The sequence below is a fragment of the Pseudopodoces humilis genome, chromosome 24 (genome assembly GCF_049639895.1).
Source record: "Pseudopodoces humilis isolate 2021_Gansu_Grassland_sample_001 chromosome 24, ASM4963989v1, whole genome shotgun sequence".
Taxonomy (NCBI): domain Eukaryota; kingdom Metazoa; phylum Chordata; class Aves; order Passeriformes; family Paridae; genus Pseudopodoces; species Pseudopodoces humilis.
In genome coordinates, this window is record NC_142223.1 from 972,438 (window position 1) to 996,819 (window position 24,382).

General features: G+C 53.7%; 1 protein-coding gene across 5 annotated transcripts in view; it reads left to right on the plus strand.

The window, feature by feature from the left end:
* Nucleotides 1–24,382, plus strand: part of PAX7 (paired box 7) — a 90,726-nt gene that overhangs the window by 54,169 nt on the left and 12,175 nt on the right. For all 5 annotated transcript variants that reach the window (XM_005528249.2, XM_005528248.2, XM_005528251.2 and 2 more), the window contains exons 6-7: nt 515–680; nt 1,270–1,463. In XM_005528249.2, the coding sequence (XP_005528306.1) occupies nt 515–680; nt 1,270–1,463 (360 nt within the window). The remainder of the gene's footprint in view (nt 1–514; nt 681–1,269; nt 1,464–24,382) is intronic.

The window sequence follows — 24,382 nt, forward strand, 5'->3', positions numbered from 1 at the left end:
TTGGCCGGGGTCCGGGTCCAGGAGCTGCTTGGGCCTGGTTTTGGCCAGGTGTTGCCATCTGGTGTGGCAGGTGTTGCTCAGGTGTCACCCAGAGGTGTTTTCTGTCCCCCCAGGTGTGGTCATCATGGCTCAGGTGTCACCCGGGGGTGATTTCTGTCCCCAGGTGTTGCTCAGGTGTCACCCGGGGGTATTTTCTGTCCCCAGGTGTGGTCATCATGGCTCAGGTGTCACCCGGGGGTATTTTCTGTCCCCAGGTGTGGTCATCATGGCTCAGGTGTCACCTGGGGGTGTTTTCTGTCCCCAGGTGTTGCTCAGGTGTCACCCAGGGGTGTTTTCTGTCCCCAGGTGTGGCCATCATGGCTCAGATGTTGCCCATGAGGTGTTTTCTGTCCCCAAGTGTTGCTCAGGTGTCACCCGGGGGTGTTTTCTGTCCCCAGCTGTTGCTCAGGTGTCACGCAGGGGTGTGACAGACATTGCTCAGGTGTCACCCAGGGGTGTTTTCTGTCCCCTCCAGGTGTGGTTCAGCAACCGGCGGGCTCGCTGGCGCAAGCAGGCCGGAGCCAACCAGCTGGCGGCCTTCAACCACCTGCTGCCGGGGGGCTTCCCGCCCACGGGCATGCCGGCGCTGCCCCCGTACCAGCTGCCCGACTCCTCCTACCCCACCACCACCATCTCCCAAGGTGAGCCTTCCCTTCCCTGCTTCCCTTCCCACCTCCCCTGCGCCGGGCCGGCCGCTGTTGGAGCATCCCGGGCTCTGGGGTCCCTCCCAAACCATTCCTCGACGCTCTGATCGGGCCTTTCTGATCTCTGATATCCAGCCCGTGGATGATGGGAGAGTTGGGAGTCTCTTGTGGGCTTCTTTTTGTTGGGAAAATCAGGTTTTTCCCTCAAAAAAGAAATGTTTTCTTCTCTGTCCCACGTCCCTTCTGCTGTGCCCTGTGGCCAGAGTTTTGAACAAGGGGCACATCCCAGGAAACTGGGGGTTGTGTGGGTGACCCCTCATTCCATGTCCATTCCCACGGCGGGAATATCCCAGTGGAAGGAATAGTTAATTCCAGCTGCCTTTGGCCTGGAATTTTTGCCTTTACCAAAGAATTCACATTTTCTCTTTGCCGGGAGGGAAAACGAAGCAAAACCCAGACATTTCCCGCTGGCTCCCGGCATGGCTGAGCCGCCATTCCCAGGGGTTTCCCGGGGTTTTCCTGGGGGTTTCCCGGGGTTTTCCTGGGGGTTTCCCGGGGAGATCCCAGCCCGTTGGTGTCCCCGCAGACGGCGGCAGCACCGTGCACCGGCCGCAGCCGCTGCCGCCCTCCACCATGCACCAGGGCGGCCTGGCCGCCGCCGCCGACTCCGGCTCGGCCTACGGCGCCCGGCACAGCTTCTCCAGCTACTCCGAGAGCTTCATGAACGCCGCAGCCCCCGCCAACCACATGAACCCCGTCAGCAACGGCCTCTCCCCGCAGGTACGTGCCCGTTTCCAGCCTTCTCCGGGTTCCGGGAGCGCGGAAACCTCCGGGATGCGGTGGCGGAGCGCTGGTGGTTGTTGTTGTTGGGGTTGTTGTTGTTGTTGTTGGGGTTGTTGTTGTCGGGAGTTCCTGCTGGCAGCCCAGCGAGAGCAATTAGCTCATTTGTTAATGAGCAGCAGCTCTGCCCTGAGCCCAGCGTTGGTCATTCCCACGGCCAGGTTGGGATGAGGGGATCGCCAACACCTGGAGAGCCTCCCAAAACCATCCCAGAGCGGCGGTGGCCCCGCTGGTGGCGGGTTTGGTTCACACCTGAGGGCTGACTCCAAAATTCACCTGGGGGTGGCTGATTTAGGCTCAGCCTGGAGCTTGGCCAGGTCTGGCACGGATCTGAGCTCAGAGATGGACATTTGGGGTGTCATTTTGGGAAACTCATGCGCACGATCCCGCTGATGCCAAGGCGTGGCTGAGCTGAGGAGGAGGAAAGGAGTTTCCAAGCTCACCTTCGTCTTCAGGTGGAGCTGGAAATGAGCAGCCAGGACTTGTCCTTATCCCGAGGGACACCAAATCCCGTTTTTTCCACTCTCAGTCACTCGTGGGATACGGAGCTGTTGTTTCAGAGGGATCAGTTTATTTAGGACGGGAAACCGAAATAATTCGGAACCAGGAGGAGAAATGAGGCGGGCGCCGGAAATGGGAGATTCATTTTCCGGCGGTTTGGAGAGGAGTCCGACAAACAGGGACACCGGAGGGATGTGGGTGTTCAGGTGCAGGAGTTTGGGATCTCTTGAGTGTGAAAACAAAGAGGAAATGGGGAAATTTTACAGCTTCTCTGGAATGGTAAAAATCCCCCGCTTTTGGCTTTGAATGGGGAAACGTTAAAGTGTGACTGGCACGAGGTGAAATGGGAAAATATTGAAATGGGACTGGCACGAGGTGAAATGGGAAAATATTGAAATGGGACTGGCACGAGGTGAAATGGGAAAATATTGAAATGGGACTGGCACGAGGTGAAATGGGAAAATATTGAAATATTGACTGGCATGAGGCAAAATGGGAAAATATTGAAATATTGACTGGCACGGGGCTGGATATTGCTCCAAACAGGGAAATTCGGGGGGGAATAGGCAGATATCCCTCTGACAAGGGATTTCTGAGAGCCCTGGGCTCAGGCTCGGAGGATACAGCCTGGGATTCAAAGGCAGGCCTGGGTTAGCTGGGCCAGGGCCCGGGATTAACTCAGATGATCCCGAGTGCAATTTATCCCCATGGAATAAGGCGGGGATGAGATGCCTGGGATGAGCCTGAAGGCCATCCTGCAATTTCCATTTCCCTTCATCCTCTCCTGCCCAGTCCCACAGAATCAGGGGCTCAATTGAAAGGACCAGACCGTGGCTTTTCCTCCGCTTATCCCAATCCCAAATTCCCCTGCCCCCAGGCTCAGGCTGGGGACAGATATCCCTGAGCCCATAAGCCCTTTGTATGGGAAAGAGAGGATCCTTTATCTGGCAGGCCTGAAGAAAAGAGAGCTTTGCACCCCCAGGAAGAGGAGATTCCCATTTTCCCGACGCTTTTAATCATGTGAGAGCCAAGATATCAGCATGGAAATTCGCCCGTTCCCTTTGTGCGCGCGGAGCCTGACCCAGGTTATTTCCCGACTGCTTTGCATTCCCTGATCAAAAATTCCTGCCTTTCCCAGCCCTCTGCTGTTCCTAGTGGAAGGAGATGAGAAATGCTCCCAGTGGGATGAAGAACCCCTGGATTTGTCCTCTTTTTAGGGCAGTTTTGGGAGGGCTCTTTATGGGGCGCTCTGCGTCATTTATTAATCGCGCCGAGCGCAGTCCCGCTCCGCTGCGGCATTCCAGGGAAATCCCAGCGGAATCCCACCCTCCCGGCTGCCCGAGGTTCCTCTCTGCAGGGAGAAGGATCGGCCAGAGGGAAAAAGGGAGTTCGGGAGGTTGGAAAAACCAGACTGGGAGCTGAGGATGATGGTGGTTCGACGAGGGTTTCTCATTTCCCCCCCGGCGGCAGCAACAGCAGGAGGAGATTTCTTGGCACTTTAGATGGGAGAGGGGGCCGGGAGCTCCCGGCTTTTGCTCCCTATCCAGTTACCCCGGGATTGGATGTCCCGGCTGGAATCCACGGGCTGTGCTGGCAGCTGGAATCCGGGAGGAGAAGCACGGCGTTCCCATTCCCAAAGAGAAAACGGGGATTTGGTGTGGCCACTGCGGCGTTCCCATTCCCAAAGAGAAAACCGGGATTTGAATGTTTTGGAGATTCGGAGTTCAGATTCCCAAAGAGAAAATGGGGATTTGGGGTGGCCACCACGGTGTTCCCATTCCCAAAGAGAAAATAGAAAATGGGGATTGGAGTGTTTTGGAGATTCGGAATTCCCATTCCCAAAGAGAAAACGGGGATTTGGAGTGTTTTGGAGATTCGGAATTCCCATTCCCAAAGAGAAAACTGGAATTTGGTGTGGCCACCACAGTGTTCCCATTCCCAAAGAGAAAACAGGGATTTGGAGTGTTTTGGAGATTCGGAATTCCCATTCCCAAAGAGAAAACAGGGATTTTGAGTGGCCACAGTGGCATTCCCATTCCCAAACAGAAAATGGGGACTGGAATGTCTTGGAGATTTGGTGTTCCCATTCCCAAAGAGAAAATGGGAATTTGGGGTGGCCACAGCGGCATTCCTGTTCCCAAGCAGAAAATGAGGATTGGAGTGTTTTGGTGATTTGAGGTTCCCGTTCCCAAAGAGAAAATGGGGATTTGGGGTGTTTTGGAGATTCAGCATTCCCGTTCCCAAACAGAAAATGGGGATTTGGGGTGTTTTGGAGATTCAGCATTCCCATTCTAAACAGAAAATGGGGATTTGGGGTGTCCACAGCGGTGTTCCCGTTCCCAAACAGAAAATGGGGATTTGGGGTGTCCACAGCCGTGTTCCCGTTCCCAAACAGAAAATGGGGATTTGGGGTGTCCACAGCCGTGTTCCCGTTCCCAAACAGGAAAGGCGGATTTGGGGTGGCCACCATGGGCTCATTGCCCCAGCCACGCTCCCCCTCTGGAGCAGATCCTGCTCTGCCCAAACTCCACGTGGGAATTGTTTATTCCCTGTTTTCCAAAGCCCAGCTCAGCTGCTGGAGCCTCCTGCTTTTTCCCAGGCTCCATCCCGGAGCTCAGTTGGGAATTTTGAGCATCCCTCAGTGATGGATTTTGTGACATTTCACCCCAAAAACTCTGGCTCAGCTGGGCCGAGGTGGAGCAGGTTAAGCCCAGCTGGAAATTGAGCCTGACCCAGCTCCTTGTCCAGCAGAATTCCTGATCCTCACTTCCAGCCCCGGAATGGGAAGAGAACCGAAGTGAAACTTGGTGTGTTGAGATAAGGAGAGTTCGATAATCGAGAATGAAGTGAAATACAGGAATAATGAGAATAATGATGATAATAATAATAAAAATAACAATAATTATAATTATAATAAGAATAATTATAACAATTATAATGATAATAAGAAGAATAAGAATAAGAATTATAAGAATAAGAATAAGAATAAGAATAAGAATAAGAATAAGAATAAGAATAAGAATAAGAATAAGAATAAGAATAAGAATAAGAATAATGTTAGTTATTTAATATTAGTTATTTATATTTATAATTAATACTATATATTATTATATTATTACTTATTATATTTATTATAAATCTATTTATATTTAATAATTAATATAATACATTAATCTACATATAATATCTATATATTGATATTATAATAAAGTATAGGTAAAGTATAAAGTATTGGATAATTAGCCAATATTATTAATACTAGTTGTTATTATTATTATTATTATTATTATTATTATTATTATTATTATTATTATTATTATTATTATTATTATTATTATTATTATTATTATTTCTTTTATAAGGGAAAACCAAGTGCTGCTCAATGCCAGTTCCAGACCCTCCCTTCCCAGTAACTCTCCCAGTTTTTCCTCTGGGCATGGGGGCATTCCATGGGGTGGAATGTCCCTGTTCCCAGCTCGGGTCGCCTGTCCCGGTTCCTTCTGGAACCTTCCCCAGTGGCAGAGCAGGAGAAAGGAATTCCTCGAGTGAGGATGGGATAAACAGGACTCAGTAACCCCGGAGCCGTGGGGCTGTGCCCAACAGCGTTCCCATCCCAAATCCCAAATCCCAAATCCCAGGCTCTGGGAACAGCTGGCCCTTCCCAAGCCAGGACCAGGAGAATCCCACAGGATCAAAGCAGGACCCAGAGTGGAGGCTCAGGTCCTGCTCCTTCCAGAACCTTCCGGAGAGACCCCGGGGTGACCCCAGCAGGGGTTTGGGATGGAGTGAGCATTTGGGATAGAGCAGGGGTTGGGATGGAGCAGAGTTGGGATGGATCAGGGATTTGGGATAAAGCAGGAATTTGGGATGGATCAGGGATTTGGGATGGAGCAGGGATTTGGGATGGAGCAGGAGTTTAGGATAGAGCAGGGATTTGGGATGGAGCAGGAGTTTAGGATGGATCAGGGATTTGGGATGGAGCAGGAGTTTAGGATAGAGCAGGGGTTGGGATGGAGCAGGAATTTGGGATGGAGCAGGAGTTTGGAGCCTCCCACCAGGCGAGCTTACCCCAAAGCCCATCCAGCCTGGCCTTAGGCTCAGTTTTAAGCACGGTTCTGCTCAAGCAGGACCTGCCAACCCTTCAGGAGCTGCTCTGGGGGCTGAGAGGGGAAACGAGGGAATGATCCCGAGAATTACGGGACAAAACCACTTTGGCTGATGCTGAGAGCAAAGTAATCAGCTTTTTTCCTCTATTTCCCGCTGCTTTTCCTCTCCAGCCTCCTCCTCCCCATCTCTTCCACCTTTTCCAGCTTCTCCGTGGGTTTTTAGGAGGGTTCTGGAGCAGGGCCCAAACTCCTGCCACCGTTCTTGTGCTTTGGCTTCTCCAGAACCCAAAATTCTCCGTTTGGGGCAGGTGGAGCAGGGGAAAAGCTCAAAACAGAGCAGGAGTTCTGGGTGTTTCCCAGAATTTGTTATTCCTGAGACCTCGGAATCTCCCAACAGCCCCGCGGGATCTCCAGGGATTAAGACAATTCCAGAAACGCAAAGAGCCAAGAGAAACTTGTTCAGCTCCTCGGAGTTGTTGCTTTAATTTTCCCTGGGCTTTCCGTGGCTCTGAGGGAATTCATTCCCAGTGTCTGGAGCTCGGAGTCAGATTCCCAGTCCTGGCTTTGTCACTGGGTTTGGGATCCCTCCCAGCTCTGGGAATTCCTTCCCTGATTCCCAAGGATCCCTCCCAGCTCTGGGAATTCCTTCCCCGATTCCCAAGGATCCCTCCTGGCTCTGGAAATTCCTTCCCCGATTCCCGGGGATCCCTCCTGGCTCTGGGAATTCCTTTCCCGATTCCCGGGGATCCCTCCTGGCTCTGGAAATTCCTTCCCTGATATCCAGTGATCCCTCCTGGCTCTGGGAATTCCTTCCCCGATTCCCGGGGATTCCTCCCGGCTCTGGAAATTCCCTCCCGAATTCCCGGGGATCCCTCCCGGCTCTGGGAATTCCTTCTCTGATTCCCAGGGATCCCTCCCGGCTCTGGAGAGGTTGCGTTCTCTCCCTTCCCTAATTCCCGGGGATCCCTCCTGACTCTGTGAATTCCTTCCCCGATTCCCAAGGATCCCTCCTGGCTCTGGGAATTCCTTCCCTGGTTCCCGGGGATCCCTCCTGTCTCTGGGAATTCCTTCCCCGATTCCCGGGGATCCCTCCTGTCTCTGGAAATTCCTTCCCTGATTCCCGGGGATCCCTCCTGTCTCTGGAAATCCTTCCCTGATTCCCAAGGATCCCTCCTGACTCTGTGAATTCCTTCCCCAATTCCCAAGGATCCCTCCTGTCTCTGGAAATTCCTTCCCCGATTCCCAAGGATCCCTCCTGTCTCTGGGAATTCCTTCCCCGATTCCCAGGGATCCCTCCCGGCTCTGGAGAGGCCGCCCTCTCTCCCTTCCCTCGGTGCCACCAATTCCTTTCTCCCTTTTTTTCTTTTTTTCCCGTTTTTTTTTTTGTCGGAGCCACCGCGCCTGTAATAACCATTCCAAATGAGTCTTGCTGGGCCAGGAGAAAGGGGAGGGGAAGGGGAAAAGAAAAAAAAAAGGGGGGGAGGAGAGGATGAGATTTGGGGGTTGGGAGAAAAGGAGGAGGGGGTTTAAATAGCAAAGAATTAGGGGGGTAAAAAAAAAATAAATAAAAATCTGATGCAAATCACTGGTGGAGAGAAAATTATGTGCAATTACCCGAGCGATACTGGGCAGCCGTGCCCACCCCAACCAACAAGATCTCATTAACAAGCAGAAAATAAGATTGAAATGGTGTGTAAAAGAGCTGAAAAATGAATTTGAATGCTGCATTTGTCCACAATTACCCCCTCGTTCACACATATTTTATTGCAATTTTTTTATTATTCTTAATCTTTCCATCCCTCAAAGCAGATTGGGAACATCCTGGCATTACGGTTGCTGAGGGAGGAAGCATTAAGGATTCCCCGTTTCCCTGAAAGGAGACCCTTCTCTCGCTCGAATTTTCCAGCCTTGCTTTTGGCCGGATCAGGATTCATTTCCCGGCTTATCCCGGTGTTCCTTCCTCATCCTTTAACACCGGCGGCTTCCCGCGCCTTCCTTTTCCCATCTCCCCTTCTCTCCATCCCCCTCCAGGCTTTTCCTCCTCATCCTCCTCATTCCCGTTTCTCCAGAGGATCCCGATCCCTCCTCCTTTGCCCTTCAGGAGCGTCCCTCGCATCCCTCACGCCGCCTTCCTTCCCCTCCTCATCCTCCCCGCGACCTTGGAGCGGGATTCCCGATAAATCCTCGCCCAAAAAGGAAGCTCCGGCTTCCTCCGGGAAAAGCGGCTCCGCGTTCTCCCTAAACTTTTAACCCGCACATCCCAGGAAAGCCACCCGGGTTTTTTTTTTTTTTTTTTTTTTTTTCTCCCCCCTCGCTGAAGTTTCTGGCATTTTTTTTTTTTTTTTGGGATATATTTCACCAAACAAAGCCCATCTGCTCTTGTCAGTTTGACGCCTCCGCTGCCGGCACCGGGAAAAGAAGGGAACATTTTTCCCGTGTGAAAACAGATCCCTCTCCTTTTTTTTTATTTTATTTTATTTTTTTTCCCTCCTGATTCCCGGCTCCGAGGAGGGTGGGAAGGGGGGAATTCACACCCGAGGGGCCTCTCCGTCCTGAGGTTCCCTCGATGGTTTGGGGTGCTCTGATCCCGCTGGAAACCCAAAAAAAACCAAAACAACAAAAAAACCCTAAAAAAGTAGGATTTCATCCCCTTAACCCGAATTCTGGGTTGGTCCCCGCGTGATTCCCGCTCCAGCCGTGCTGCTGAGATAGGAAAATACCGGGAAGGATTTGGGATTTGGGATTTGGGATTTGGGATTTGGGAGCTCCATTCCCCCGAGCCCGGAATCCCATGGGAATTTTGGCGGGCCCAGGATCGGCCCCCGAGGCTCCGCAAACTCCGGGACGCGAACTGGGGAGGAATAAGGAAGAAACAGGAGAAGAAAAGTGGGGATAAAAACCCTGGGGAGGAGAGCAGGAGCGATGGCAGCAGGAACGAGACGCGTGAGGAGCTGTGGAAGCTCCTGATAAGGCTCCAGATGTGGAATTTAAGGCACCCAGGGCTGAGACACCAAAATCTGTCCCCAAAATCTTCCAACTTCCCTCCCCAGCCAGACCCCGCTCCCCACCGCTGCGGCGAGGGGGGAAAAACCGCAGCGGGGCGGGTGGAATTCCTGAATTCCTGAATTCCTGCGGCAATCCCGGCGGGATTTGGCCGGGAGACGCGGTACTGCCGATTCCTGCGGGAGCTCGGGACGCGGCGAGCGGCGCACGGGAGGGAAAATGAGCAATTAGCAATTAACGCCGCATTCCCGGCGACCTCCGGCACGCGGAGCCGCTGGAATATCCCAGGGATCCGGTGGGAAAGGCAGCCCGGGAATGGGGGGAGCGAGATAGGAAGGGGAAGTTTAAAAGCGAGGGGCGCAATAAAAGGAATAAAATAATTGGGATCGGGAGGGAGCGCGCCGCATTCCCGGCTGCGCCTGGTAAATCCAGCTGTGCTCCAGCTGTGCCCCGCCTGGGAAGAGCCAATCCCGGGCAGGAAAAATCTCCAGCGGAGCGTTTGGCAGAGGATCGGGATCCAGGGTTCATTGTGGGGTTCATTCCAGAGGGATGGGGAAGCTCGGGTGGATTTGGGGATCTTCTGGAGAGATTCCAGCCTGGAGCCGGGAATCTCTTCCTGGGAACCGGAGCTCTGCGGGTGTGGGAGAGGGGTCAGCTCCCAGTTTTTCCCTTTGCCTCGCCATCCCCGGGCTCGCTGAGGAAAATTCCCATTCCCTCCCATCCCAGCTGGAGAGGCTGCGGCACACGGGGGATTTTGGGGGCTGTATCCAGCCCTGGAGCATCCCCGGGAGCTGCTCAGGAGGGCTGGGCAGTCCCACAGCCTCGGGAGAGGTTGATGGGATGGGAGGAATCCCAAAAGGATGCTGGGCTGAGCTTCGGTGTGAGAGTTTAGGGGAGAGTTTGGGGGTCCAGAGGGTCCGGAGGGACCCTCCCACCACCCCAGGTGGGGAGCAGGAGCAGGGAATGGCTCTGGGATGTGGCCTCGGACACTTTGGGGTGCAGGGAATGGCTGTGATGTGGCCCCGGGCAGTTTGGGGTGCGGGAATGGCTCTGCAGGGACACTTTGGGGTGCGGGAACGGCTCTGGGATGTGGCCTCGGACACTTTGGGGTGCGGGAATGGCTCTGCAGGGACACTTCGGGGTGCCAGGGCCGGGCAGGACCCGCTGCGTGTCCAGGGAAGCGCAGAAGGAAGAGATCCAGGAACCGCAGGGAAGGATCAGGCAGCTCCGTGCTCCGTTCCACCCCGGGGTCCCCCCTCTTTGCGGGGCGCTGGATTTGCGTGGAAATCCCCCCGTGCTCCGGGGCTGCCAAAAGCCGCGCCCGGCATCATTTCACGGCGGGGGCCGGAGATCTCCGACCCCGGAGGGCTCTGGGGGCGATCAAAGGTGCGCGGGGTCTCAGCTCCGGGCAGCCCCTGAAGCCCATCCAGAAGCCAATCCCTCTGATTTCAGGGAATTGAGTACCTGAAAGGCGCTCCCGGGGCTCGTGGGGCACGGGGAGGGGAGCCTGGGATGCGCATCCAGGGAAATCACGGGGTGCTGGTGGCGGGGTGGGGGGAAAAGAGGAAATGAAGGCATGGAGAGGCTGTTTGGGGAAATCACAGGGAATCTGGGAAGTTACCCTGGCTGTGGGGTCTGGGGGAAAGAGGGAATTAAGGCATGGATGGACTGTTCTGAGGAAAATCACAGGGAAATTGGGAAGTTACCCTGGTTGTGAGGAGGGGGAAAAAGAGGGAATATAGACCTGGAGAGGCTGTTTTGGGAAATCACAGGGAATCTGGGAAGTTACCCGGGCTGTGGGGTCGGGGGGAAAGAGGGAATGCAGGCATGGCGGGGCTGTTCTGAGGAAAATCACGGGAAAATCAGTGGTTTGCAGGATTGAGGAGAAAAAGAGGGAATATAGACCTGGAGGGGCTGTTTGGGGAAATCACAGGGATTTTGGGAAGTTACCCTGGGTGTGAGGTCGGGGAAAAAGAGGGAATATAGACCTGGAGGGGCTGTTTGGGGAAATCACAGGGAATTTGGGAAGTTACCCTGGCTGTGGGGTCTGGGAAAAAGAGGGAATTCAGGGACTTTTGGGAAACCACAAGGAGCGGCTGGCGGGATTGAAGGGAGAGGCCAAAGCGCTGAGCTTTGGGAAGGAATTCAGCCACCAAGCCAGCTCTGAGGTGACACCGGGCTGTCCCCACGGGTCACAGCTCTCCCCGCTGCTCCTGCCCGGCTCGGGGCGCTCCGCATGGGGACACAGAGAGGGGACACTGCCTCCCCCTGAATCCCTGGCTGCCTCCTCTCTCTCCCCGAGCCTCTCGCAGCTTTTCCTCTCCCTCTCCCGTCCCCGTGCTCCCTCTCCTCCATTTGATGTGGAGAGGAGCTGTCTGCCACTCGCGCGTCTGTTCCGAGAAGGGATCAGAAGTTTCAGCGAGCGCTCGGCGCCTCTCCTTTGATCCATGTCCTGAGGCCTGCTTGACAGCGAAAAAAAGCATGGAGACAAAACGACTCAGTCAAAGTGATTCCTGACAACTGTCTCCATGAGATAAGGAAGCTCTCTGTGTCTTGGTGGCTTTTTTTTTTATTTTTTTTTTTTATTTTTTTTTTTTTTTATTTCTAATACCGCCTCTCCGTTTCCATAAGAAGCGGAGTCACTTTAAACCAGAGGAGCAGAGCCAAGCACGGAGCTGAGCTTTATCGCTCTTCCTGTCTCTTTTTTTGTTCGGTTGGGGTTTTTTCCCCTTTTTTTCCCTCTTTCCCCCCGTTTTTCCCGGTGTGGATGAGGCTCTGGAGCTGTCCCGGCGCGGTGGCGGTGGCCAGGAGGACACGGAGACAATTCCCAGGGGGACAATTCCCAATTTGCGGGAGAGGGAGGTCGGGTTTGGCCCGGCTCTGGCCACTCCAGCGCTCCTCGGAGCCGCTGCCGAGCCCCGGAATTTCCTTTGGGATCCTTCAGTTCCTCTTGGTGGGATCGCGACACGCAGGGAATGTCCCCCCCTGCCCAGGGGGGTTCTGCGGGGCTGGGAGGGCTCAGAGACACCGGGAGAGGTGGGTGGGAACCGGGATCCCAAAGACAGGGATCCCAAAAAAACACAGGGATCCCAAAGACAGGGATCCCAAAGACAGGGAACCCAAACAGGGATCCCAAAAAACCACAGGGATCCCAAAGACAGGGAACCCAAACAGGGATCCCAAAGACACACAGGGATCCCAAAAGACAGGGAACCCAAACAGGGATCCCAAACAAACACAGGGATCCCAAAGACAGGGATCCAAACAAACAGAGATCCCAAACAAACAAGGATCTCAAACAGGGATCCCAAATAAAGGGATCCCAAATAAACAGGGATCCCAAAGAAGGATCCCAAACAAACACAGGGATCCCAAACAGGGATCCCAAACAAACACAGGGATCCCAAAGACAAGGATCCCAAACAGGGATCCCAAACACAGGGATCCACAGGGATCCCAAACAATCACAGGGACCCCAAACACAGGGATCCACAAGGATCCCAAACAATCACAGGGATCCCTTGGGGATGGAGGGGACAGGGAGGTGCTGACGGACCGCGGTGCTGAGGGACACGGGGGGACAGGGCCACTCCAGCCGGGGGAGGAGCTGTGGGAATGCGGGATGGATCCCAAACTGCTCCATCCCAGCTCTGGAAAGCTGCAGAGGACCTCAGCAGACCTCAGGAGACCTCAGGGGACCTCAGAGGACCTCAGGAGACCTCAGGGGACTTCAGGGGACCTCAGGGGACTTCAGGGGACCTCAGCAGACCTCTGGGGACCTCAGGGGACCTCAGGAGACCTCAGGGGACCTCAGGGGACCGAGCCTGGAGATGAAGAGGCAGCTCTGAGGTCCGTGGCAGGACAGGGGACAGAGCCACGCTCAGGGGATGGGGACAGGGATTGGAGGATCACGGAAGGGTTGGGGTTCACATTCCTTTTGTGGCCAGGGACCCCTCTCGTGGCCAGGGACCCCTCTCGTGGCCAGGGACCCCTCCCACCATGCCAGGCCGCTCCAGGCAGCCTCCAGGCTCAGGATCCCTCCCAGCCCTGCAGAACCTCCCGGCCGGGGATCTCCTCTCCCCCCTTCTCACCGTAATTGGGCTTTTTGTGGCTCCGGAGTGAAGCTCCATTAGCGGCGGGGCCGGGGGGCGAGCGGGCCCCGAGGAGGGGGAGGGTCCCTTCCCCCCCAGAACCGCGCTGCGCCGCGCTGATAAACAGCAAATATCGGGGAACGGGATTTCCACATTATCTGAGCGCGGCAGAAAATCAAAATTTCAGTCTAAATCCGAGGAGACGAAGCTCATAAGCTCCTCCAGCTGATACAGACGCCGAGCCCAGCCGGCGAAGGCTCAGGAGGCACAAAATAACGTTTTTCGTTCACAAAAAAAAAAAAAAAAAAAATAGAAAAAAGAAGTAGAAGAAGAAAAGGAAAGAAAGCAAAAGGAATGAACGAGAAGGGAGAAGCAAGAAATCTCTTTGGGGGCTGCCTGCGGGGAGAGGTGGTGCAGAGAGGAGCGTGGTGTGCTGCTGCAGCCCCTCGGTGGCGAGGGGAGAAACAGCCGGCGGTGCTGGGGAAGGGGCTGGGGGTCCCAAGGAGGTCCCAAAGGGCGGCTCCGGCTCCGGCTCCGGCTGCTCCGGAGGTGCTGGCAGCGCTTCATGAGCGATCCCAGAGCGCAGCTGAGCCCCGAGCCCGGGTTGGGAGCCGTGTGGGGACTTCCCCAGCCCAAAAAGCGAGGCTGGGGTCGGCCGGGAGCTCCTCCGTGCCCCGTTCCAGCCTGGGGCCCGCGGGGAGGCGATGCCGAGGGGAGCGGGGAGATGCTCCTGGATGGGCTCCCCAAATTCTGGGAGCGGGTCCCAGTGCAGGTGTGATGCTGAGGGGAGCAGGGAGATGCTCCTGGATGAGGATGGGGCTCCCCAAATTCAGGAGCAGGTCCCAGTGTGGGGACAATGCTGAGGGGAGCAGGGAGATGCTCCTGGATGGGGATGGATGGGGCTCCCCAAAATCTGCAGCGGGTCCCAGTGTGGGAGCAATGCTGACAGTGGCAGGAAGCTGCTCCTGGATGGGGCTCCCCAAAATCTCCTGGTTGTGCCCGGCCCAGCTGCCCAGAGATGTTCAGGAGCACCAAACCCCTCCCTCAGCAGCCAAACCCCACAGGAAAGGCTGAATGAACCCCGATTTGTCCTGGTGGAGGGCTCCAGCACCCCCCTCCCACCCCAAACCCCTTGCAGGGGTCACAGAGGAGTTCCTGGGGTTGGTTTGGCTCTAAAATCCTTTTTGCTGCCCGATCTTTCCTCTGATCCCGGGCGGCTCCCATCGTGCTGTCCCCACATCCCCGGGCTCATTCCTGCTCCCCAGCCCCTCCAGCATCCTCCCTGTGCTGCCCCGGGCTCGCTCCTGCTCTCCCAACCCCTCCAGCAGCCTCTCGGTGCTGCCCCGGGCTCATTCCTGCTCTCCCAACCCCTCCAGCAGCCTCTCGGTGCTGCCCCGGGCTCGCTCCTGCTCTCCCAGCTCCTCCAGCATCCTCTCCCCACACCCCCGGGCTCATTCCTGCTCTCCCAGCTCCTCCAGCATCCTCTCCCCACACCCCCGGGCTCATTCCTGCTCTCCCAGCTCCTCCTGCAGCCTCTCCCCACACCCCCGGGCTCGCTCCTGCTCTCCCAACCCCTCCAGCATCCTCTCGGTGTTATCCCAGGCTCACTCCTGCTCTCCCAACCCCTCCAGCATCCTCCCCGTGCTGCCCCAGGCTCCCAGCCCAGCCCGGGGGGCTCCGTTCCGCCGGGGTCTCGGGGCCGGGAGAGGTTTCCCCAAGCCCCGCTGGGGCCGGGAGGTCAAGGCCCAGCGAGTGTTTCTGTTTAGTTCCAGATACCAGCCTGACAGGTGGGTGCCTCTTGATTAATTCCCAGCTCCCCTAAAACCTCCCGAGTTCCTGGGACGCGGCCCCGCTCCAATCCAGCCCAAATTAGGGGGAAACCTGGGGGGGGGTTCCGTGTGGCACCTCCAGCGCTCCACAAACGTCCCCAGTGAGGGTGTTTGAACAGCCAGAAGCCCCCACCACGAGCTCCCAGTTCTCCCAGTTCCTCCCAGTTTGGCAGCTCTGATGGAACTTGCTGGAACCTGCGTGCAGGAGAAGGGGGATTTGGGGATCCAGGGGGATCTGAGGGGGTCTCTGCGGGCTCTGTCACCAAATTTTCACCCAGCCCCTCCCACGGGAGAGACCAGAGACCCCCCGAGACCCCCCCAGAGCCCAGGAAAAGCGAATCCCTCTGGTGCTGCCTCAGCCCGTGGGGAGATTTGGGGTTTTTTGGGTTTTTTTGGCGCATCCGTGGAGTCCAAACCTCGGGGATTCTTTGCCTTCCTCTCTCCCCCTTTTTCACCCACTCTGGGCGCCCAGAAATGCCCAAAATCGCCACTCGGCTGCCCAAAACCCGCCGGTTTCTCCCCAGAACATCCCCACAGGGAGAAATTCCCGAGGTTCCTGGAGCTGAGGGAGTTTCAGTAAATCCCAAGGTGCTGAGGAGAGGCAGGGAAGGTGATTTCCTGCTCAGCTCCCTCCCAGCTCCAACCCCGGCAAATCCCGGGGGATTTTCCCCATCCCTTTATCAGGGTGGATCCACCACCACAGGAATGTGGAGATTAAAACCCCAAAGGGCTCCGAGGAGCAAAGGGGAAGGACAAATCCAGGATCCTTCGAGGTGCTGCAGCCTCCCGAGCTCGGAGGGAAGCATCCAATGCCTGAACGTTTATGTCCAAAAAAAAAAAAAAAAAAAAAAAAAAAGAAAGAGAAAAATAGAAAAAAAACCCCGAATCAACTTATTAAAATTTCGCCCCGCTGCATCTCCTGCTTATTCAAACAGCGCCAATTTCCGTGGATCTCATATCAGCTCCCAGCATCTCCCAGCCTCAGCGCTTGGGTTATATGGGAAAAGAGAGAGAGAGAGAGAGGGAAAGGAGCGGGGGGGAAAAAAAACTGCGAGCAAAATAAAAGCCGCTATCTGACAGAATCTCTCCTGGGGATCTCAGTTATTAAAAAAAAAAAAGAAGAAGAAAAAAAAAAAAAAAGGAATAATTTTTTTTCTCTCTTGGCTGCTGTTTGTTAAATGTGCAGGAGCCATAGGCAAATTTTTGCTAATTTTGTGCATGCTTTTATCATAGTGGTGATTCACTGGCAGCTTTATCCTCCGATAAGTGGATTAGTTGTTGAGCTAAACAAAAAGGTGTTTGACAAGCAGGAAGCTCTAAAGAACATATTTGTTTTCCGAAGAATGGAGCTGTGTTTGTTGCTCGCTGCAGTGCGGGGCGTTGTGGGGAATTTCATTAGCCCAAAGGAGAAGGAGAGCTCTCCTGCTCTGCACGGGGATGAGCCGGAGCCTCTCCCTCCTCTCAGGGGGGGTTTGGATGCTGAGGAGGGTGTAGAAGGTCTCTGGGTTTATTTGGGAATATCACCCAGCATATACATAATATATCTATTTTTTTATATCTATCAATCTATCTATATATTTATTTATTTATTTACCTATTTATAGGATTTATTTATTTATCTATTTATTTATTTATTTTTATAATCTTTATATATATTTATATAAAATTTTCTATTTCTATTTCTATTTCTATTTCTATTTCTATTTATATTTATATTTATATTTATATTTATATTTATATTTATATTTATATTTATATTATTTATTTATATATTCACATATTTACATATTTCTATTTCTATTTTTATGTCTTTTATATTTTATTTATATATTTATTTATACATCTGTCTATATTTATATCTATATATTTATATATATTTATATATTTATATATATTTATATATTTATATATATTTATATATTTTTTAATATTTATATATTTATACATTTATATATAAATATATTTTTATATATATAAAATATATAAACAATTTATATGTAGAAAAGTATATCTTTTATGTCTCTTATATATAATAATAAGTATATTATATATACTTATCTATAATTTGATATCATTAATATGATATAATACATAGTATAGCTTAATATTATATCATAATGTATTAATATGTGAACACTTCAATTATTATACATATTAATCATTTATTTATCATCTCTAATAACAATTAAATTATTGATATAACTCTATTATATATTTTATAACCCCATAGCTCTGTGGGACATCAGCAGAGCCCCAGAGCTCCCAGTCACAGCTGGGATTGAGGGGGAATTGAGGCAGAATTTGTCCAAGAAAGGAGGAGAACGGAGCTGAAATGAAACCTTGGATTTATCCAAACCTCTGTCCACTGTCACCTCCGAGCATCTCCTCCCCCCGGGATGTTCCTCCTCCCGGTTGTGATTCCAAAGGCCAGGAATGGAGGCACAGGGATTTTATCCCGTTTCAAGGGGAGGTTGGAGCTCGGAGGCTTTTCCCCACAGCCCTTCCCTGCGGAAGCGCCTCCATTCCGTATTCCCGCAGTCCCGTGTTCGCTTTCAGCCCTTCCGAGCACTCCCTGCACCCGCAGGCCTTGGGCCTGTGGAATAATGGGAATTGTCCCCTCGGAGCTGCCGGGAGCTTGGGGACAGTGGCAGTGACCATCCCTCACAAGGACCAGAGCCAGGCGAGCTCCTGGGCTCACTGTGCAGCTCTGGGAATGTTCTGGAATGAAGGTGCTCTGCTGATCCTGCCCGGGCTGCTCTTACCCATCTCCTGTTCCATCCTGTTCTTCCAGGCTCTTATCCCATCTCCTGTTCCAATTCCGCTCTTCCAAACTCTTATCCCATCTCCTGTTCCATCCCTCTATTCCAGGCTCTTATTCCATCTCTGTTTCCATCCCGCTCTTCCAAACTCTTATCCCATCTCCTGTTCCATCCTGCTCTTCCAAACTCTTATCCCATCTCCTGTTCTGTTCTACTCTTCCAAGTTCTTATCCTGTTTTCAATCCCATCCCTTTCTTCCAAGCTCTTATCCCATCTCCTGTTCCATCCCTCTCTTCCAAGTTCTTATCCTGCTTTTGATCCCATCCCTCTATTCCAGGCTCTTATCCCATCTCTGTTTCCATCCCACTCTTCCAAACCCTTATCCCATCTTTGATCCCACTCTTCTAAGCTCTTATCCCATCTCCTGTTCCGTTCTACTCTTCCAAGTTCTTACCCTGTTTTTGATCCCATCCCTCTATTCCAAGCTCTTATCCCATCTCTGTTTCCATCCCACTCTTCCAAGCCCTTATCCCGTCTCCTCCCCCACCCCTGGCCTCAGCATCCATCACTTTCCGGGCAGGGACTCCAGGGTTGTTCTCTCCCGGTGTTTCCCTTCCTGCAGCCCCTCCATATCCCACTTCCCTTCTCCTTCCACCTTTTCCCGTCCTGCCAGGAGAGCCGGGAATGGGGCCGGCTGATCCCCGTCCCCTCCAGGCAGCGACCCCTCGGTGGGCGCTGGGGGGGTTGCGGAGCTGATTTTGGGGTGGTCGAGGACGGGGTAAATCCCTCGGGATGGATCTCCCAGGGAAACGAGGCCTCTTCCCTCATCCCGCTGCCGCCCTGAACGTTCCCCGGTGTCCTTGGGAACCGGAGCCAGGCTTGGCCACGAGAGCAGCGCATCCCATGGGATGGGATTGCCGGGAGCATCCTGGCATTCCCGGGAGCCCGCAGGGAAGGGAGGGAGAGGCGGCCGCGCCATCCCCATCCCCGAGCTGCTCCCGGGGATGCTGCAAACCCGCTTTTCCCTGGCGAGGGGCTGGAGCAGCGCGGTTTTCCCGGGATTTGGGGAGGGCTGAGCTCAGAGCTGCGGCCGGCAGCTGAAAATGATGCCGGAGAGGGAAGGAAGGAGGGGGAGAGGGAAGGAGGGAGGGAGAGAGGGAAGGAGGGAGGGAAGGGGGACGCGGAGGAGCGAAAGGTCCCCAGCTGGCTGTGAGTGGCATCTGCGCGCGGAGCGCAGCCTCCAGCTGAGAGCTATTTCACTATTTATTTACATGTAATTATTGCTATGAGGTGCAGATATTAACACTGTCAAGAGCAATTTGCCCTGACATTTTTCACTTGCTCTGTTCCCTGACGTTCCGGGCTGGGTGGGATTTTTCCGCTGCCTCTCTTCTCCTCCCGCTCCCTCCTCCCGGCCCCGCTCCGCTGCGGGCGCGGCGCTGCTTTAATCCCGCGTCCTTCGCAACTCATTAAACTTTGAAATTTAATTTTGGCCGGGGCGCGGGCAGCGGCTCCCGCCCCTGCCCAGCAGCTCGAGCATTTCCAGTGAGAACAAACCGAATTTACCGCTGGCCGCGTTTTCAATTGCGAGGCAATCTCGCCCTCAACCTTCGCTGCATCTCAAACACCCCAAAGGTGCTCGAGCGTTCATGGAGGGGACACTCAGAAAGCAAAAGCAGAACAGAGATTTTTTTTTTTTTTTCCCAGAGCAAAAAAAAAAAATCACCTCCCGCCCCAAAACTGGCGGCTGCTTCCGACTTTTTCCGCCCCGTTTTTTTCCCCTTCTCTCCCCGGCCCGAACCACCTGATTCCGATGGTTGGTGACACTTTAAATTAAGATTTCCGGCCCGCGCCAGAGCCCTGATTTAATGAGACAGTTGTTGGATGTCATTTATTAAATCCCAGTTGTGCATCGGGGCTCGTTTGCCGCTCGAAGTGACGGGCACAGCTCGGCCCAGCCCGGCTTGTCCCATCAGCCAGGAGGGGATTTGGGATCCTTCAGCAGCCAGGAGGGGATTTGGGATCCTTTTGTAATCAGGAGAGGATTTGGGATCCTTCAGCAGCCAGGAGGGGATTTGGGATCCTTTTGTAATCAGGAGAGGATTTGGGATCCTTTTGTAATCAGGAGAGGATTTGGGATCCTTTTGTAATCAGGAGAGGATTTGGGATCCTTCAGCAGCCAGGAGGGGATTTGGGATCCTTTTGCAATCAGGAGAGGATTTGGGATTCTTTTGCAATCAGGGGGGATTTGGGATCCTTCGGCAGCCAGGAGGGGATTTGGGATCCTTTTGCAATCAGGAGAGGATTTAGGATTCTTTTGCAATCAAGGGGGATTTGGGATCCTTCGGCAGCCAGGAGGGGATTTGGGATCCTTTTGTAATCAGGAAGGGATTTGGGATCCTTTTGCAACCAGGAGGGGATTTGGGATCCTTTTGCAATCAGAAGGGAGTTTGGGATCCTTCAGCATCTCCTTGGTGTGCAGTAAACCTCCTCCTTCCTCCCTCCTCCCTCCACTGCCCCAGAATTCCCCATTCCCATCCCCTCGGGAGAATTCAGGACAGGGTGACCATGTCAGGTTGTGTGGAGGCTGTCCTTGGAAGGGGAAAATCCCACAAATTCTGGCTATTCCTCAGAGCTTGGGCCTGCTGGGGTTTTTGGCAGGGGTTTTAATGATCAGTCCATTTTATTTACAGCACTTTTGGCCCCTTTTCTTGTCATTCTTAGGGTTGGGCCAGGCTTGGCTTCTGCTCCCTTGGCTTTGCAGGGAAAATATTTGGGAATCTGGTGCTTTCTCCCTATTTTCTTCTGGATTTGCTTCCTTGGGAAGGGCACAGCCAGAGCGCCAGGCCCAAGAGGAGAAGGTCAGGCCCCAGATGTGAAACACCGGGTGTTTTTTGGGGGGGAAGAGGAGGAATTTGCTCCTCTTTGCGTGCAAGTGACACAAAATAAACAGCGGGATCGGCCTCAGTCACAAACGGCCTCGTCACGAACGGCCTCGTCCCGCTGGCCACCCGTAACCCCCATCCCGAGGGAAAAGGGAAAACCGGGATGGCCGTGGATGATGGAAAGACCAAAATGGGGTCATTGCCTTCAGTGCTCCCCGGTTTTCCCTCTCTGTGAACGGTGGGACGGAAATTATCGCGTTATCGCCAGCGGATCGTTGGTTTCGTGGTGCTTTGCGCCAAACCGCGGCGTTTTGCCTCGTTTTGCAGGATTTTGGGGTTTTCCTCGTCACCTCGGAAGTTTGTGTTCGTGCTCGAAGCCCTCACCCTTTCCCATTTCCATGGATGCGTATGGAACGGGGGTTTTTTTCCCCTCCTCTAAAAGAAAATGTTGTTTATCTTTCCCACAGCCTTCATCCGTCACCTGCTGACCCTTTGTCAATCTCTTCCAGGAGGAGCTGGGATTTCAAGCTGGGATTTCAAGCAGGAACTTCTCTTTTTTTTTTGTGGCTGCCGGGTGTGGGATTAAATCAGGGCCCGGTGTGGAAATTCCACATTTTTTAATCTCAGCTCCTCCTCCCCACCCCGTTCCTGTGCGTGGGGCTAAAACAAAGCTGATAAAACCTTATCAAACCTTATCAAACCTTATCAAACTCTTTTACATCTCCCAGGGATGGGCCTAGGGAGACCCTGACCGTGGTCTGAAGTTCTCCTTGCTGGTCTTGACTTATCCCAAGCCTGGCTGGAATGATCCCGTCACCATTTGGGATGCTCAGATTCCTGCTCCCTGATAAACCCAGCACCAGCTTGAGTTTTAGCCTTTCCTGGGCTTGAGTTTTAGCTTTTTTGGGCTTGAATTTTAGCTTTTTTGGGCTCAAACTTTGGCCTTTCCTGGGCTTGAGTTTTAGCTTTTTAGGGCTTGAGTTTTGGCCTTTCCTGGGCTCAAATTTTGGCCATTCTGGGGCTTGAATTTTGGCCTTTCTTGGGTTCACGTTTCAGCCTTTCTTGGGCTCAGGTTTTAGTTTTTATTGAGTTCAAGTTTTGGCCTTTCTTGGGCTCAGGTCTTTGCCTTTCTCAGACTCGAGTTTTGGCCTTTCTTGGGCTCAAGTTTTGCCTTTTATTTGGCTTGAGTTTTAGCTTTTATTGGGCTCAAGGTTTGGCCTTCCTGAGCTTAAGTTTTAGCCTTCCTGAGCTTGAGTTTTGGCCTTTCCTGGGTTTGAGTTTTGGCTTTCCTGAGCTTGAGTTTTGCCCTTCCTGGTTTTTCTGGGGGAAGGGGCGAGCTGCCTCACCCGCTGCCGGTGATGAGCGCTTTAATCAGCTCAGCCCCCTCAGAAAAGGTCAGAACATTCCAGAAACGAGCCCCAATTCCTGCTCCTGATTGTACTTTGGACTGCGCCTGCCGGGATTTGGGGGGCTCTCCCCATCCAGGAGCCCCAGATTCCCTTTCCCTGTGGGGACAGGAGGTTTTTCCTCCTCCACATAATGACCAGAGCAGAATTAATCAGGCGGGGCTTTGCTGCTGACCCGCGGGCACCCGCAAAGCCCCGGCAGCAGCTGCTCCATACATTAACTCTGCTCGGCCTTAATCTCGGGTTTAAGACGAGAGGCGGGAACGGGAGCAGGCGGGACACGGAGATTTTCCCAGCATCTCTCAGGTGCAAAGGCTGGCAGGGCTCAGGGCAGGTAAAACCCGGGCTGGGCTCTGGTTTTTGGGGTTTAGCTCTTCCCCAGAGTCCCAAAATTTGTGTAGAGGCGCCCACAAAACCCCGGCAGCAGCTGCTTCACACATTGACTCCGCCCTGACTTAATCTCGGGTTTAGGGCCGGCTCGTAGTGAGGCAGGGACAGGCTCAGGGCGGTAAAACCCGGGCTGGGCTCAGCTTTTCCCCAATCCTATGCCAAGGTCCCGGCTCCTCGCTGAGCCGGAGGGTGGGAGCAGAGCTGGGATCCGAGCCTGGAGCGGGATGGGATCAATGGGACCAGGATGTGACCGGGATGGGATGAGGATGGGAGCAGGATGGGATCAATGGGATGAGGATGGAACAGGGATGGGATCAGGATAGGATCAGGATGGGATCAGGATGTGACCGGGATGTGATCAGGATAGGAGCAGGATGTGACTGGGATGGGATCAGGATACAAACGGGATGGGTTCAGGATATGATCAGGATGTGACCTGGCTGGGATCAGGCTGTGACCGGGATGCGATCAGGATGGGATCACGCTGTGATTGGGCTGTGACCGGGCTATGATCAGGCTGCGATCAGGATGGGATCAGGATGGGATCAGGATAGGATCAGGACGTGACCGAGATGGGATCAGGATGGGATCGGGCTGCGATCAGGCTGCCATCGGGCTGTGACCGAGATGTGATTGGGCTGTGACTGGGATGCAATCAGGATGGGATCAGGATGCGATCAGGATGGGATCACGCTGCCATCAGGCTGTGATCGGGCTGTGACTGAGATGAGATCAGGCTGTGATCAGGCTGTGACCGGGCTGTGATCAGGATGGGATCGGGCTGTGACCAGGATGCGATCAGGATGGGATCACGCTGCGATCGGGCTGTGACCGGGCTGTGATCAGGATGGGATCGGGCTGTGACCAGGCTGCCATCAGGCTGCCATCGGGCTGTGCCGGAGCTGCCATCAGGCCGGCAGCGAGCAGCCTGGCCCGGAGCTCTGTCCCTGTCCCCCCGCCAGCAGCGGAGGCTCGGCGGTGACAAGCGCCAGCTGCGCGCGGGTGTCCCCCGCTTGTCACTGCCCGGCGCCTGCCGCAGCCAATCTGTGTCCTAATCGCCATCAATTAACACCAAACACTTTCTCCCCTCGCTCCCCCCGGCCCCGGAGCGGACACCCAGCCCGGAGCTCGGGATAAAGAGGGAAGAGCCCCCCCAGCCCCGACCCTCTCCCCCTTCTCTTCCCGCTAACTCAGCGCAACCAATTAGGCATCTGACACCCGCGCGGGCTGACAAATTGTTTCTGTCATCTGCTCTCTGTCTTTCATTAAACGGGAGGCGGAGGGGGGCTCGCGAGGGGAGGGGGCGGGAGATGTGATCTCCCATGCTTAGCGAGGCCAGATACATTAATTACAAAACGGCCATTTGCGGCATGAAAATGCATTAATTAAATTTATGCAATCATTATCTTTAAATAGTCGTATCTTTAAAATGATCGGCCCTTCCTGAGTCTTCCCTCTCCTCCGCTAAGTAGCTCTAATCCCTTTTCCGGCGTTTATCTCGGGATCGGCAGAGCCCTGCGTGCTTTTTTTGGAGATGCCTCCAAAACTCCGCTCGAGCCTTCGAGGGAGTGGCAGCCGCGCTCCTGCCCTTGGCACCGCAGCCAGGACTGGCACAGAGAGAGGATTTGCCATTTTTTTGGCGCGTTTTGGACCAAGAGATCCTCCTGAAAGATCTCAGCCGGGAGTTGTGGGGTTAAGGAGTGAGGTCGGGATGCGACCGGGTTTGTGCGGGAGGGCGAGGGATGCGCCGCGGATCCCGCGCGGTGGATGCGGGGCTGTTTTCCTTGGAAAAGGTTTGGTTTCCATGAGGTTCCATCAGGGCATCTTCTTCCCCTCAAAAATAATAAAAATATCCTCGTTCGAGGCCGTCGATGGCGCCCGTGAGAAAA